This window comes from Carassius gibelio, chromosome B1, assembly GCF_023724105.1.
Source record: "Carassius gibelio isolate Cgi1373 ecotype wild population from Czech Republic chromosome B1, carGib1.2-hapl.c, whole genome shotgun sequence".
Taxonomy (NCBI): Eukaryota; Metazoa; Chordata; class Actinopteri; order Cypriniformes; family Cyprinidae; genus Carassius; species Carassius gibelio.
Window position 1 is genome coordinate 35,769,079 of NC_068396.1, and position 17,268 is coordinate 35,786,346.

A 17,268-nucleotide genomic window follows, 5' to 3' on the forward strand; every position below is an offset into this window, starting at 1 on the left:
AAAATTCAGCTATCAAAAAAAAAGGTCCCCTCAGCTCTCCTGACCTGCATCATCACTGATGCTCCATCACAGAACACTTCAGTGGCACCACTAATCCTCCGCCTACCAGAACCCACAGAATATTACAGTATGTTACTTTTATACACTAACAAGTCTAAGTATATAATACAGTATTATTATATAATATAGACAGGTAATAGTAAATGAATCACAATGACTAAAAACACTCCACCCATGTTTTTGCAAACTCAATTCACTCTAAATGTATATCAATAGGGTGCATTTTATTATTAAGTAATTGAATACGTGTAATAAGGAACAAACTTTATAACCTCATTTTTACCACTTCCACTCACCGCTGTCACACGTTATATTGAACTAACGTAATAGGCTATGTAACGTTAGCTAACTTTCCCCACCCTGCAAAAAAATATGTTTATACTCCTTTTTTTCTAATTGCAAACACGATGGATGAAACTGAATTATGAGAACAGATTTTACAATTATTAGGGTTTTCGTTACTAACTTTATGCAGCTCCAATCCTAGCCTAATCTGTTAGTTATCTGATAACAAACCTTAAATCTACTCATTTAATGAGTGATTATCTACTAGAAGGTTTTAATTTGCAATTTATTGTTATTAAGATGTACTGATAATATTCAATCTTATTATTTAAACGTCTTACCTGTTAAAAGTGCGTCGCAAACGGTTTGTTCTGCTGCATCTTCTACAGCGCGGCATCGCTTTGCCGCTACTTCCGGGAACTATTGAGAGGCTCCACGAGCCGCCATTGCTGTAAAAAAAAGCGTTCCATTGGAGTCAATGGAGTTGTCGCAACTCTCACTCTATATGGCTCTGAAGAAAATCATATACACATAGGGTGCCTTGAGAATGAGTAAAACATGGCCTAATTTATTTTTTTTGGTGAAACAATCCTTTAAGCAAAGTTGCTAAAGGCCAATATGCTAGAACTGAACATTTTTCAGGATTCAAAACAGTATTCAGCAAAATAATAAAGAATGGCTATGTCCATAAACAGGGTTTCTGGTGGTTTTATGAAGATAAATTCAACACTTTATAAAGACATTTTAAATACCAATTATAGAAAATTCACGGAATAAAACTGGGGAAAATAATGTCAAATTATGTTCTCTAAATTTTGAAGCTGTTTTCCAATGCAAATATCTACATTTTCTTAAAGGGTTCACCCAAAAAAGAAAAAGAAAGAAAATTGTCATTTACTAAACCTCAAGTTGTTTTAAACCTGAAATAGTTTATTTCTGTTAGTCCCAGTCCCAGATAGTCTAACACAGTACACAACACCACAACGTGTTACAACCCCAGATCACCCAGATTTCTTCTTCTTCTTTTACCTGGATCACATCACTGCAGACTGATGGTGCTCAGATTGGTCATCCACAAGCGTAATCCCAGCAGTTATGTCCTTGATGAATTCCTGCGCAGAGCCTGTGTGCTTTAATAAAAACAAAGGGATGCATTAAACAGGGCCTTACAATTGTAAAGCACATAGACTCCAATAAATGTGCATTTATAAATAAATAAATTTACTTACAACTTCGTCCAAGCTCTACAATGTAAATGCCATTTCCATTATGTCTGCATATCTTTTTGATGGATAACTGCAAAAGGACTCGCTGCGGTCCATCCACAGGATTATTGAATTCTGCGCTGAATCTTCAGTCATTCAAAAATATCATAAACATGAAAAATACAAAAACATGTTAAAACACTGTAAAATAATAAACATACATATAAATAAATCTTTACAGAGAAAGACAAATGTATTGACAAGTTTGTATTAAATGCCAAAGACAAACTACACCATCCAGACAATGCTTTTAAATGACACAACACAGAATTATAACACAATAAAAGGAAATTTAACACATTTGTGTCGATCGTTATTCTATCTCTATTTATACAAGATATATGATATTATTACTTTTATTCTAAAATATATAGATTTAAACGTACGCAATTTACTTATGACCGTATATTCACCATAGACTATATAAAAACAGATATTCACGCAGTATTACACTGGGTTCTAGGTTCTAGTGAGGTTATTTGAATGACTAACGTTACTTCAGAAAACTGAAAGAAGAGTTTGTAACGCTACCTTCAGAACTTCATCTGAACCGTAGACTGTAAAAAAATCATCAGAACTAAGTTTATGTCAGCGATATCAAATGTAACGTTAAGATACGCGCTCCAGAAGAACTCTGAGGGAGGTGCTCATCTATGCTGCTCATTTCAAGTTTCAAGTTTCATTTATTTCAGGAATATATGGCCTCTCGGCCCATAGTTCCACAAATGTCATGACATGGCAGATAATCTCTTTTTCGTTCCTTGATATATATACAGTGCTAACCGCCATGCATTCTCAGAATCACAAATACTTGGCACATCTTTGCAGACATCACCCACAAGGACAAGTTCACTAAAATATTTCTTGCGTAAATCTCTATACAAAGGACAAACATACAAAAAGTGCATCTCATCTTCAATCACAGAAATATTTGTTAAATTACAATAATGACAGATTCTTTCTGCAACTGGTGTATTACTCCATCTACCCGTTTCTATAGCTAACTGATGGCTTGAACATCTGAACAAGAATAATGATCATACCAGTTGCCTATTATACACAGACGTAATGTAGCTCTCTTGTATTAACAAAGACTTGCATTGTGAGTATATGTTTAGTTTGTTATTTTCTAAAACTGATGCATACCATGCCTCATGTGCTTTTTCTTTCAATCTTTGATTTAGAACAGCTGTAAATGTTCTTATATCACCTACACTTTGAGCCTCCCAAGTAGCTAAAAAGCCATAAAAATTCAATAATACTCTAATATTCGTAACCCAAGTTTTTCTACCTACTTTATCTAATTCTAAAAGCATATTGTAGCATTTTCTTGGATAGCGATGATCAGGCATTGACACTAATTTTATCCAATACATAATACATCTTTTCATATAGGAGGTCGACAATGCAAATCTTCCCAGGTCACCCAAAACCGCTACATTACTTACACTTGTGCTGACACACAAAAGTTTTTTACAAAAAGACACTTGAACATTCTCAATACATTCAACTGGTTCGAAGCCCCATATTTCACAACCATAATACAGTATAGGTGCAACCATGCGATCAAACAAAAACAGAGCTTGCGTGTAGCTAATTTTTTGTTTACGGATAAACTTTAGCAAGGAAAACATTGCTTTCTTGCCTTGGCTTGCTAAATGCTGACGGGTTTTCCACCATGACAATTTTGGTGTAAACCACATACCAAGATACTTGTAACAATTAACTACTTCTATCTGTTCTTCAGCAAAATACCATTTTTCATTTTTGTTCAAATGTCCCCCTCTTCTAAAGACCATAATTTTTGTTTTACTCAAGTTCACTCTCATACCATAGAACTTACAGAATTTTTCCAACTGTTCAATCTGTCTCTGTAACCCTCCAATTGTATCTGCTACAGTGGCCATATCATCAGCATACAACAATGTTTGCACTTCTGTCATCATTTCAATCTGAATACCTTTACAATTTTTCTTTAGCATTGTTATGTATTCATTTAGAAAAAGAACAAACAAAAAAGGGCTCACCGTGCAACCCTGTCTCACCCCAATGGTACAATCAAAATATTCTGATAAACCTTCATTTCCTTTCACACATGACTTAAGTTTGGAATACATAGATTTTAATACATTAAATACTTTCCCACCAATACCATTCTTAATGAGAATAAAATACAAAAGAGTATGTTGAACACTATCGAAAGCTTTAGAAAAATCAATAAATATACAATACATCTTTCCTTTTTGCTTTGTAATATATTTCTGAACCATTGACTGTAAAATAAAAATATTATCTATTGTGGAATAACCAGACCTGTATCCTGCTTGTTCTTCAAAGAGTATATTATTCATTTCTGCATAGTGCACTAACCTCGTATTCAGGATCTTTGTAAAAATTTTACCTAGTACGTTAAGCAGTGAGATTCCTCTATAGTTCTCCACATCATTTTTATCACCATTCTTATATAGAGGACAAATCACAGCTTCACACCAGGACTCTGGGAAATCTCCTGTTTCTAATATTTTGTTATATAAAGAAAGCATTATGGGACATAGCGTATGTAGAGCTACTTTTATCATTTCAATTATAATACCATCCGGTCCAGGGGCTTTTCCATTACTCATTGACATAATAGCTTTAAAGACCTCATTATACATAATATTACTGTCCAAAATTTCATCTCGATTAAAAACTGTAGTATCATGATTGTTTACACAGTCTGTAACAAAGATTTCAAAATCAACATCTAAGTTACATTTTGACTCCGATAACAACTGCATAAAATATTCTAACCACTTAAAGTGTTCAATGTTATTAGATTGTTTGCTGGCCCCTCTAAAGCTCTTAATTTTCTTCCACAATTGTTGTGTTTTCATGTCACCCTGCAACATATTACCTAAGGTATTGTAATTGTACTGTTTTTTCTTTCTATCACATAATTTTTTAAATATACTTCTCTCAACAATATAACTCTTCAGATTTCTCTCATTACTTATTCTTCTAAAGAGATTTAGTGCAGTATATTTAGCATATTTCTGGCATGAACAATCTTCGTCCCACCATTGTGGTTGGTTCCTTTTAAGTGTAGATTTTTTAATCAAAAATTTTCCTGCCTCATGTAGACAATCTGTCAGGATTTTAGTTGCTATTTTAGTGTTTTCTTCCACTGCTTTCCCAAACTCACATATAAAATTATTATTAAATAGATAAGATAACCTTTGTACAAACTCCCTTTCACTATCTATTCCCCATTTAAATCTTATCCAGGGTTTTACATTACCATCTATCTTCGTTTTTATTCTTGATTCAATGCTATTTATCCTCATAGTATACAGTAATGGGAAATGATCAGAAATATCCACGTGTAAGATTTCAAAATCCTTAACATGTGTAAAGAGATCACTAGAGATAATAAAATAATCGATCACACTGCATCCTGCAGCTGATATAAATGTGAATTCTCCATCAATATCTTTACCAACTCTTCCATTAACTAAATGAATATTTAGATTGCGGCACATATCTAAAAGACAGCGACCAAACGTATTAATCACCTTATCTTTTGATTTTCTGTGCCATTCAAAATAATCATTAGTGTAATAACTGCCACAGGCTATATATTCAGAGTCATCACACTCAATGTAATCACATTCATTACCTGTTCTAGCATTAAAATCCCCTGCGATGATAAGTTTTACATCTTCTCCAAATTGATCTAGCACATTTAAGATTTCATTTTCCAAGGAAACAATACCATTTTTCTCTTCTCTCTTTCTATATGAGCTAGATCCCTCTGGGAAAATATAAGTGAAAATAAGGACAGTGTTATCTTCGAATAACCCACTCTCTTTGTCAGAATATAGAACTACACAGTCAGTTGCTTGTACACAAATCCTATAGAGATATTTCACAATAGAATCATGTACATATACACAAATACCTCCAATATTACGACCAAATGTTGACACTCGCTTATGCACGAGACGAAAACATGTATAATCAGTCAGTAAGTTGCAAAACTCAGTCTCATCTTGTGACCAGACTTCACTCAAACATATGACAGAGTTTCCATTCAGAGTGTCCAATAACTCACTGTTATTGACCTTTGTCTTTAACCCGTGAACATTCCATGCCAATACAGTGAGTTCATTTGGGCCGAGGCCGTCATCCTACCTTACGAAAGTTTCAGATGGTCTTTCTTTATTCGTTTCAATTTCAATCACGGACTCCGACTCTGTGTCATAAGTTAACATTTTACCGTCCACAAATAATTTGTCGAAACGAAGTGACATCCGTGTGTTTGGTTGAGTTTGTCGTAGAGTTTGCATGTAGTTAACCAACTTTCTCCGTATCTCACGCACACGAGCACTGAAGTCCTCTGACACCCTAATTCGATTGTTTACTTCATCTTCACTACTTCGTTCACGCCATTCCCGAGTTTTTTGTCTTGCCTTGTGTAGAATCTCTTCCTTGTCTTTCCACCTTGTGAAACGAACCACCACCGGCCTTGCTCTCCCATGCGATCTTTTCCCAACCCGGTGAGCGCGTTCAATCGGTAGTTCCTCGTCGCTTTTGGCTCTTTCCACACCAAAGTATTCAGCCGCGTGTTCCCGTATCTTTTTCTCACTCTCTTCCCATGTTTCCCGATCCGATTCTGGGATACCATAAAAGACAAGGTTATCCCGCCTGCTTTGGTTTTCCATGCGATCATACCTCTCCTGAAGTTCGGCATTTTCCTGTTCAAGTCTCTCCACTGTTTCCACAAACTTTTCCACCAACTCTTTTAAATCCATGACTTCTTTATGAAGTGATTCAATCTGCGTGAGAGTGTGAGGTTCGTTTGGTTCTAAACCACCTGTCGCTCCAAACAGTGTTGTTTGCCGCGTTGTTCTCTCCGGCCTAAACGTTGTGTCTACGACACCACGCTTGCCTCTCGCGGGACCGGGATTTTCCTCCACATCGCCCGCTAAGATTAAAAGAAGGCAGATTGCTACCGCTAGCCGCAGTCCGCCCGCAAACACGCCGTTATGGAGTTTTATTGTGGCTATCTTGACCTTTTCTTTGGACGCTGGCTGAGAATACCGTCCTATTCTCTGCCTCCATTGTTCAACGGTGATCCCCATGTCAGGTGTAACCTTCCAACAAACACTTCCTGCTGCTCATTTGTTTCCCTTATAACATGCAGAAAAGACACAGTTCGAGTAGGAATCTTCTTTTTCTCCTAATGTTTCATCGATGTATATTCTGACGAATGTCTTACGCTGTCAGGTTTAGAGCAGTTCCTTTTTTTTTTATTCCCGCCGTTCTTAATCCATACAGTGATCCGCGTTGAGCTCTCGCGCTCTGTTTGCACGGCCTCTAACGCAGCCCTGGGCTCAAATAATACATACAAACTGTATTTTTATCGTGCTCCACATAAGTTCAGCTCCGCTGTCCCGCATGGGAGAATATCTGTTTTAATATTTATAAGGAGAATACTGTGGAACCGCCTGTATTTTGAGGCTTCAGAGTGCCGCTAAACGAACATTTACATACAGTAACTTACATACAGAATATACGACTCTTAAAACAATACTTACTCTTCTGAGACAACAAATGTAATTTTACACATTAAGCCAATAAATACGAATATTTTACTTACCAAAGTTGTATTCTAGTCAAATGTCCAAACTTTGAGGAGAAACTGACTAGAATGGCTGACAACCTTCTTCTCTCTTCAACAGCATTCAGGAGAATGACGAGATCTCGCGATAAGTGATGTTGTGAACGTGATATTGCTATTGAATTGAGTCAACAAATTTTTTTAAATTATGAGGACAAATGACCTAGTTCAGTCAACTTTCAAACTATTTGAGACACTGAAAACTTAAAATTTTTAGTTGAATGAACAAATTCAGTAACTGCAAGTTGTGTCAACATAAAAAAAATCATTGAAACAACTAAACTGCTAAATAATTTTTTACAGTGTGTGTGAGAGTTTGAGACCACAGCTGGGTTTCCTTTCTCGTAAGACTTCTGTAAATTGGAAAAGGGAAATGATTGCTTCGTCATCATTAAGCACTTCACACTGACTCCTACTTGAGAAGAACTAAAGGTAATGACAGTTAAAATTCTAGGTGAAGATGATCCTGACTCACCTCTGTTCTTCTGTTTTCTGTCAGATTAACCCCTTCAGCCGAAGAGGAGACCAAACCTGTAATAGATGAAGATTACATTACTCTTAAAACTTCCAGGCTAACTTGAATCCAGTGCCACAGTCTCAAGTGTGTTGTTCAGTCTGACTAGAATAATTCTGAAGACAAAAAAAGAACACTGTTTTATTTAGAATTGAATTCTGAATGATTAGATCTGATTAGATAATGGATTGGTGGGTTTTTTATTAAATGTGAGCCAAAATCATCACAATTAAAAGAACCAAAGACTTCAAACTACTTCAGTCTGTGTCCACAACATTCTAATTTACTGAGATGCAACTGTGCTTGTATAAGCATACTCCAACAACTTTTTATTTATTTATTTACACCTTCTGAAATCATGGGTACACTGTACAGTGTAGATTTTCTGTTATTAGAGACTGTAAAAAGTAGAAGTGTCTGAATTCACTGGTGAAACATTCATTTATTATTACCATGAGTCTTTTTCTTCCATACAGCCACAACAAGCAAAACAGCACAAATCAGGAGCAAAACCAGACCTCCTGCAGTGATGATGATGATGAATGAACCTGAAAATACAAAACACAACATAAACCACTGAGTTGGTTTACAGAATTAAATATTATGTTCTTCTCTCAGTAATTAAAGATCAGGAATTAAGGACGGAGATGAGGGAAGATGAAGAGGGGATGTAATTGCATCATGAGCTCTGATGAACAGAACCATTGAGCCGCAGCAAACCAGCATTACCACAACAGTCATGAGTGTCTTTAAACAGATACCAGTCCTGCTTTAAGGATAGAAGATAGAAGCTATTTTGGCATGCAGAGTACTTTGTTGCTTTAAATAAGAAACTGCTGGTGTAAATATGCAGGTACGAAGGGTATGGGAAAATAATAATCATGATTAAATTATATATTGGACTAAAATGTTGCCACTACTGCATATATGTTGGGGCGTGATTTTTCAATTTAGCCATTTTGACAGCAATTTTATTTACATTAAATTACACTATTTACCCTTAATAGTACATTGGCCCTTGTGTGTATGACTGATTTCATCATGCTAAATTGCGGAAGTATCTTTTGAAAGAGAAATGATAGCGTTAACAGAGCAGGAACATTTTCAGTGATAAAAACCTTACGACTTTATAGATATTTCATGGCTTCAAAAGGTTGGAGTATAATGTCATACTATTTGTAATTTCCTTTTTTTTTACAGCATCACACTTTGTTCAGGATGATGCTGTAAGTTCACTCGATGAGAATAAGATGTGGATGGACTCAGAAATCAGTGCTAAATGACAGACATTATCCAGACATAAAGCGTGTTAAGTGAAATAAAAAGAGAAAGAGGAAGATGACCTGACCTGTTGAGGAGTTGAGTTGATCTGTGATTGAGAGGCTGGTGGATTGTTGATTCAGCTCTGTTGTCCTGAAATATGACCACGTGATTGAAAAAGAGCTAATAGTTGAAGCCTCAGTGTTCTTATCTGCAAATGAAAGATCAACTTAAACTCAGTTAATATATAAGCACATTCGGTGTGAATTAAATTGTGTATATATAACTGAATTATGCAGTGAATTGTCTTTTATATAATAACATGAACTAAAGCTGCTGGCCTTTTACTGTGTACATTTCAATAAAGGTCAATGTGCAGAAACCACATTTCTAACTTACCCTCTGTAACCAGCAACTTAATCTCTGAAAAGACATTAGCTAAAGTCCTCTCCACACCACACCAGTATCGTCCTGTATCCTCTGTTCTCAGGTCAGTGATGCTGACGGTGAAAACTCTGGTCATCTTGTCATCAGTCAGAGAGAATCTCTCGTCTTCAGCTGGAGATCCTGATTTAACCACAATGTTTTTATTTCCAAAGGTACACTCTCCTTTACATAAATACTTTGAATTTGATTCATATCCAGATTCATATCTGCATCTGATGTCAACTCTCTCTCCTCTGTGTCCTGTGACTGTTTCTGGAGCACCAACAACAGCTGAAACAGAAATATTATTATATAGAGATGTTATGTGTGAGCAAGAGATATTAGATAGAGTAATACATTACACACATGAGACTGATGATCATGCAGTAAAAAAAAAAAAAAAAACTCAAATTCTGTACAAAAGACCTCACACTCACCTGTACAAATGCTGGCGAATAGGAATAGAATGTCCCACATACTAAAATCTTACACAAGCTTTGCTTTATTATAAGACAAAAGTTCAAACGTTACAGTCTTTCTCTTCCGTGCTGAGTTGAAGCAACTATATCTTTAACATTACCTTCCTCTTTTCTGTATTTCTGACCACATCAGCTCAGGACATCGTCAGAGAGCATATCTGTGACATTTCACTGCACATACGTCACACATCAGCTGTCGAACAACGTGCAAACTCAGTCATCTGTGCATTCAAATATATATTTGAATATGAGTATAGACACTGATTCTTTACACACAGGAACACTGCATGAACTGATATTTTATATTTTTTTTGCTCGACATTGGAGTGTTAATAGCTCTGCTCCTTTACACCAGTGAGAAAACTTTTAACTGCTGCTAAAATAAAAGTCTTGAGACTGTAACACTTCTGTGTGTCCTTCAGTGCTGGAGGTAACAAGCTCATTTTCTACAATGAGAGTAAACACATCATCAGTGGATAACTCCTCTCCACACTGACCTCTGATGGACAACATGTGAAATGAGCCAAAGCAACATATTAATAACTATTAGGCTCCAGAAAAAAGAAAAAGAAGAAAAAAGAAAAGCAAACTGACACAGAGTCTTATTTAGAATTCATTATGACTGCTAATAATTTAAAGGCATTTAAATTATGAATGAAAAGCTTTTTTTTTTAAATCAACAGTGGACTACAGAAGACTTACTGATTTCTGTAGTTTCTGTGGTTAGGGTCTGTGTTCTAGATAAAAGCTGCTGCTACAAGTGTATTTATTGTGTAGCACCTCCTTACATCTTGCTCCTTACATCTTTATTAGATGTGGTAATAAAACAGCACAAACAACCCTTTTTTCTTCTTCTTCTTCTTCTTCTGTTGGTTCATTAAAACCTCTGATCATTTGAGGGATGCAACTAAAAAACTTCTTTGAAGTGGTTCATCTCTGATGATTAATATACAGTGATCAATGGCCTGAAGATGTATAAGGATTATTTTAGTTTGATACTGAAAGCTATTTTGGGCAGTATTTATGGATTATTATAGGTTGCATAATGTCTGCTTCTAGCATAGTTAAATGAGTCAAGAGCAAAATAAAAATATAAATCCTCAACTCATTGAATGATGCAAATCACATTTTCCTCATAATTTGTTTTAAAGTTGTATTGCTTTTATCAACGGTTTCTCAATCTTACTGAAAGGTCTTGAAAAACACATAATGGCGGTTTGATACCGATCCAAAATGTGATTGTTATCCAATTTTAGAATCCTTTTTTTTTAATGTTGAACTACCCACTTTCACAAGATGACCCAATTTGATTGGATTGACCAAAATCTAATCAGAATCAGATAGTTTCCCTTGATGAACACTCAATGTGTTTCCTTACAAAGTATGTATCATTTTTCAACATTTTAGTTACAAATATTTCAGCTCAGGAAAGCCACGACGAAGGTTTGAGACAGATTGTTTTCTTGTGATGTCATCAGCCACTCCCTTATTAGTGAACATGTTTACAGATAAAGTAGTCATACATTTAGCATTTATTAGACCTACAAGATTATTTAAGACCACTGCACCATTTTCAAAGTTTATGCAATATTCATATTCAATAAAAGTAAAAAAAGGGGCTTCAGAGTTCAGTCCAGTGTTTGACCAATACTGTGATAGATGGACTCTTCTTGAACAGAATCAGTTCTGAGACTCTGATAAACGTCACTCTGTCTGCTGGAGTTCAGTTCTGTGTAGATCTGATCTGGATCCACAGCGTTTCTCTCAGCAGCAGCAACATTCATGTAGTCGAGGTCTGTGTCGACTGTTTCTGTGTTTGCAGGTCTGTGAAATTTGTTCAGTACAAAACCATCATCACGTTGAGCTGTGTGTAGATTTGAGAACACAGATGGTTTTCCTTTCACATAAGCATTCTAAATTGGAATTGGAAAAAACGGAAATGATTCAATTCGTCATCATCGAGCAATGATGTAAACCCTGACTTGAGAAGAACTAAAGTTCATGACACAGTTAATCATATAAATGCTAGGTGAAGATGATCCTGACTCACCTCTGTTCTTCTATTTTCTGTCAGATTAACCCCTTCAGCAGAAGAGGAGACCAAACCTGTAATAGATGAAGATTACATTACTCTTAAAACTTCCCTGCTAGCTTGAATCCAGTGCCACAGTATCAAATATTTTGTTCAGTCTGACTAAAATAATTCTGAAGACAAATAATTATTATTTTTTTATTTATCATTGTTCTGAATGATTAGAACTGATTTCAAGAACTCTGAACTGGATTGAACACATTTAATTGAATATGCAATTTTTAAGTAGAAAGACTGAAACAGAATTTACTTGTAAACATACTCCAATAACTTTTGCTTTATTTACACCTTACACCTACACAAAAAACATTTTGCACAGTTTATATTTTCTGTTATAGAGTCTAGTAAGAAGACTAGTAAGAAGACAATTCACCGGGGACACATCAGAAATGTAGATTTTATTTATTTATTATTACCACAAGTCTTTTTCTTCCTTTTCCATACAGCCACAACAAGCAAAACAGCAAAAATCAGGAGCAAAACCAGACCTCCTGCAGTGATGATGATGATGGATGAACCTGAACATACAAAACACAACATAAACCACTCAGTTGGTTCACATAATTAAATCAAAGATATTTACACAAGAAATAGCAGCATATTTATCATGCTCATAATAATAATAATAATAATAAATACATTTATTTTGTATGGGACCTTCGAGTTACTTTCTCAAAGCACTTTGAAACAAAAGCAAACACAAAACATGCAAAAAATAAAATAAAAAATGGCTGAATACTTTTCAGACAACCCTTGTATGTGCTTGGTGCTGACCCTGCTTGGGTCAGCTGATTAAATAGGAGAAAATCGTCCAGTCTGTGCCAAGTTTCAGAGAGAAAGCTTGTAGTCACCACAGCACAGGAATTCATCTCTGAACAGGCCAGTGATAATAAATTACTAAAGACAACACAAGAATGAAAGACTGCTGTTCTTCTCTCAGTAATTAAAGATCAGGAATTAAGGACGGAGATGAGGGAAGATGAAGAAGGGATGTAATTGCATTCTGAGCTCTGATGGAAGTACCTCTTGATCCGCAGCAAACCAGCATTACCACAACAGTCATGAGTGTCTTTAAACAGATACCAGTCCTGCTTTAGGGATAGAAGATAGTAGGAAGTGTATCATATCTTTAAGTTCAGTATAGGCGCATCAATCCACAGCAAACCCACACAGGTAGACATCCGAACCAATAGAAGCAAAAGTCCAGCTGTGATAATGTGAGAACCACCAACTGGCTTGGGGATGTAGAGAGTGTCCGTAAAAGCAAAAATATCAGTCAGATGAAGAAATCATTGTGACATCATACAGACATAAAGCATATGAAAGGAGAGTTACTGAGAGAGGACGGGCAGCAGCTGATCTGAGCTGGTGAGGAGATGTGATGATCTGTGATCGTGAAGCTGCTGGATTGTGGGTTCAAGTCTGATGTGCTCAACCATGGCAGTCTGGTTGAAAGTGAGCTCTGAGTTTGACCTGAAGGGAAATATAGGTTGTGCTGTTATACTGACACAGTATTGGATATGTAGTAATGGATATCTAGTACCTGGAGGAAAGGTGGAGGTATAGATCTGGACTGGTGATTTTTCTGCACAATCTGACTTTGCTGCAGTCTGGAATTGAACTGCTGGTTTCATCTGGTCAGAGGAGAACTGGCCCCCAACTGAGCCTGGTTTCTCCCAAGGTTTTGTCTCCATTCTGTCACCGATGGAGTTTCGGTTCCTTGCCGCTGTCGATATCATTGACTTGATTGCAAATAAATGCACAGACACTATTTAAACCGAACAGAGATGACATCACTGAATTCAATGATGAACTGCTTTTAACTTTCATTTTTCATTATTGAGACACTGTTTTCCTAATGAATGTTGTTCAGTGCATTGACGCAATATATTTTGTTTAAAGCGCTATATAAATAAAGGTGATTGATTGATTGATTGACTGGTCTTGGCCTCTGTGGAGTTGAAAACAAGGAAATTCATCACACCATTCAAATACATTAATAAAATGACCATTGATCACAGCATAAAGCACAGTATTTTTTTAGCTGCTAATACATAAGTATTTGTACGTTTGTGCAAGTATTTGTACTGCTATAAATACGTCAAGGTTGTATGTTTTTATGTGCATGAAAAGGTAGAACCACACTTAACGTAAAAATGCACACGTATTCTCATGAGATCACGTTGAATAGATTGTTGTTTACTCATTTACACCACACCTCGGATCACATTTAGATGGATTTGTTTAAGGTATCCATATCCAGCTCGACAGATGTACGGTCCAGCATCTTCCATCCTCAGGTTTCTGATGGTCACTGTCAATGATCTCATCTTGCCATCGTCCCGCAGAGAGAATCTGCCATTTACTGAGGTCTCTCCTCCATTAGATTTTAGTATAAGATCATAATCTTTGTAATTTCCTTTGTAAAAGCCTTTGAATGCTTTTTCATATCCTTTAGTATAAGGACACGTAATGAGTGCTTGTTCTCCCTCTGTTCCTGTCACTGTAATATCCACACACAGTGAACTGCTCACTGGACACACACACACACACACACACACACACACACACACACACACACATCAGCACAATTCTGTCTGGACCATATTGACAAATAACCCAGCTAGAAGTTTTCATGTTCTGGGAATGTTTTCTGCGGCAAGTTTTATTTTAGTTCCCAGAATGTTATTTTAAAAGTTAGGATAACATTCTTTAAAAACATTCTAGAAATGTATATTGATAATATTGTTACAACATTATTCTCTAACATTCTAATAAAGCTTCCCATCACACTATATGTGGACTGACATGGCTCAGAAGTCAAATGTTGGTTGAATGGTGTCAAACTCTTGTGTAAATAACTCCAAAAACAGTATTACCAACTGCACTTATTATAAACAAGATTTATTTCTGTCATAAATGTATAAAAGTTCTTATTGAGATTAACAGAGGTGTTGATGGTTTATCGAAAATGTTTATTTTGACGTCACCATTATGGTGATCAGTACTTAGGCAGTATGACTCTTTTCAATATTACCTTGACGTCACCATTATTATGTAAATATTATTGTAGCTATATTTGTTACGGCGAAAACAGTGAGCATTAAAAAAAATCATCTGGTGATGTGGGTTACTTGCTAATGTTAAAAACGTCATGTAATGATGTGATCAACTGGTTGTATCTGGAGTCTAGTCTATGCTATTACTTTAATGTCAGTTACTATAGCAAATATGTTGCAATGCATATGATCTTGCAGATTTATAAGATATATAGTTTTGTTGATTCTTTTTAAAATACTTTATTCATTAACCTCTTTTTATCACATAATGCATAGACACACAGAGACCTCAAGAATTACTGTATGGATCTCAACAATGGTGACATGCTTCATGCCACAATGCATTCTGGGCACCATGGATAAGTTTTGTATGATGTACCCAAAATGCATTGCAGCATGAAGCACGTCAGCATTGTTGAGATTCATACACTGAATCTTGATGTTTGTGTGACAAACATTTTTTTTTTTTTTTTGAAAGTATGTGTTTTATATTCAGCTGGGCCTCCGGCTGTTGAACCATTGAGTCACTTTAATAAATAATACACAACTTACACCATGCATTAGGCTGGGTGAAACCAAGCAACCAGACTACATACGTGATGATGTCTTATTCATCAGCAAGCAACCAGCATCATGCACATGTCCACTTGTTGCTTTGCCATAATAAAGATTACAGCAGCCAAACAACTACTCTAACAAGTCAAGTGTCAAATTGAACAACTAAAGCAAACACTTACAACCATTATGGTGACATCAAAATCAAACTATTACTTGAAACAGACATCAACATCTAAAGCTCTGCTTAAATCTTAATTGGAATGTTAGGGGATAATGTTCTAATAATGTTATTAATAAACATTTTTAGAGAATGTTATCCTATCTTCTGAGAGAACATTCTGGGAACAAAAATAAAACTACCCGCTAAAAACATTGTTAGAACAATAGTAATGTTCTTAGAACATTTTTAGAACAAAAACATTCTAGCTGGGAAGTAATGTAAATTTATAGTAGATATCATACATTTTTAAGAAGGGATATCAGAAGGCCAGCTCCTGAATGTGGATGAAAGGAGTAGCTGGGGATGGAGGAGGGTAATCAGGAAAAAAAAAAAAAAAGAATATAACTTATATAAGAATGCCGTGAATCAGCTGATGTAAGCTTGACTGACGTATAGTGATAGATCACTAATGAACAGAGGTGGACACTCCAGGAGTCAGAATGTACAAGTCCTGCCATATGTTTATTCCACCCATGAACTCAGCAGCTGATTTCGTCAGAGGAGGAATCAAGTCATTCCTTCAAAGTCACAAACTAGTCTCAACTCAAAGCCCAAGTCCTCAAAGAGTTAAAGTCAATGAGATAATTAAGTAACTAATTAAATCATGATTGAGCATTAATGATTAACACCTGCTGTAATTAAGAACTACAGATGATGATGTTGTATTGGTTAAAATGATGTCACCATCATGGAGATCAGTGTTTTGTTGTGTCAGATCTCTCTGTGTGTGTGATGTTGTGGAGAAAAGAGATATGTGATATATGAAGAACATATTATCACAATGAACTGGTTTAATTATCTCAAATAATGTTCTTTTTTTTCACATGTTTAGGTTTTGGATAGTCACAGTGAAACTATAGCATACATGCACAAAATAAAGCATTGTGCTAATATTTACAGAGAGTGAATTAAAACACATATAGAAGTTTGAACTCCAGTGCTTTTTATACACACACAGACATCAAGAACCAGCATAAGTATCTCTACAATGGTGACAATCAACAAAATGCTTCATGTTGCAATGCACTGCAGTATGAATAATTATTTTCACCACTGTTGAGGATCATATGATAAATGTTCATGGCTAAATACCTGATTCTAAACTATTATTCTTTAATATTGAAGCATTATGGTTGCATATGTAATGAGATTTCTCTCTTTTTGTGGGAGTGACATACAGTTAAGTATAGTTACCCAAACTCTGAACTCGTACTCTGCATTTAACCCACTCAAAATGCACACGCAGAGCAGTGAACAGACAACAGTCCTCTCAAAACACTAAGCTACAAACTCTTTTATTTAAAATTATAATCAAGAAATTTAAACCGATATCATACAGTCACCAAAAGCAGTTAGCTTCTAGATCAAGATTTGTATCAGCACAGCAC

The 17,268-nt window shown here is 35.7% G+C and overlaps 2 protein-coding genes and 1 long non-coding RNA gene across 6 annotated transcripts in view; 1 reads left to right on the forward strand and 2 right to left on the reverse strand.

Annotated features, from left to right (window-relative positions):
- Positions 1 to 17,268, forward strand: part of LOC127949439 (B-cell receptor CD22-like) — a 336,416-nt gene that overhangs the window by 262,596 nt on the left and 56,552 nt on the right. The gene's annotated exons all lie outside the window — the stretch shown is intronic.
- The window catches only part of LOC127949571 (uncharacterized), a 69,874-nt gene that overhangs the window by 1,665 nt on the left and 50,941 nt on the right, over positions 1 to 17,268 (reverse strand). For 2 of the 4 annotated variants that reach the window (XR_008152329.1, XR_008152326.1), the window contains exon 1: positions 687 to 854. The exons of 1 other annotated variant lie outside the window; for it this stretch is intronic. This is a non-coding gene — a long non-coding RNA (uncharacterized LOC127949571). Of the gene's footprint in view, positions 1 to 44; positions 103 to 686; positions 855 to 17,268 lie in introns of those variants that run through there. One more of the 4 variants, XR_008152328.1, reaches the window with a different exon arrangement.
- On the reverse strand, positions 10,886 to 13,986 carry LOC127949536 (uncharacterized). Its single transcript, XM_052546988.1, has 5 exons — positions 13,587 to 13,986; positions 13,379 to 13,516; positions 12,460 to 12,561; positions 12,002 to 12,057; positions 10,886 to 11,864 (listed from the first exon to the last, which is right to left on the reverse strand). The coding sequence occupies exons 1-5, from the start codon at positions 13,780 to 13,782 to the stop codon at positions 11,580 to 11,582; spliced, it is 777 nt and encodes a 258-aa protein (XP_052402948.1). The 5' UTR covers positions 13,783 to 13,986; the 3' UTR covers positions 10,886 to 11,579.

Excerpts from the sequence above, each read along its gene's own strand:
- LOC127949536 (XM_052546988.1), bottom strand. The coding sequence starts at position 13,782 with ATGATATCGACAGCGGCAAGGAACCGAAACTCCATCGGTGACAGAATG. Across the intron at positions 13,517-13,586 it reads TACCTCCACCTTTCCTCCAG|GTCAAACTCAGAGCTCACTT; the intron begins GTACTAGATATC and ends ATTTCCCTTCAG. Across the intron at positions 12,058-12,459 it reads AAGGAAGAAAAAGACTTGTG|GTTTGGTCTCCTCTTCTGCT; the intron begins GTAATAATAAAT and ends CATCTATTACAG.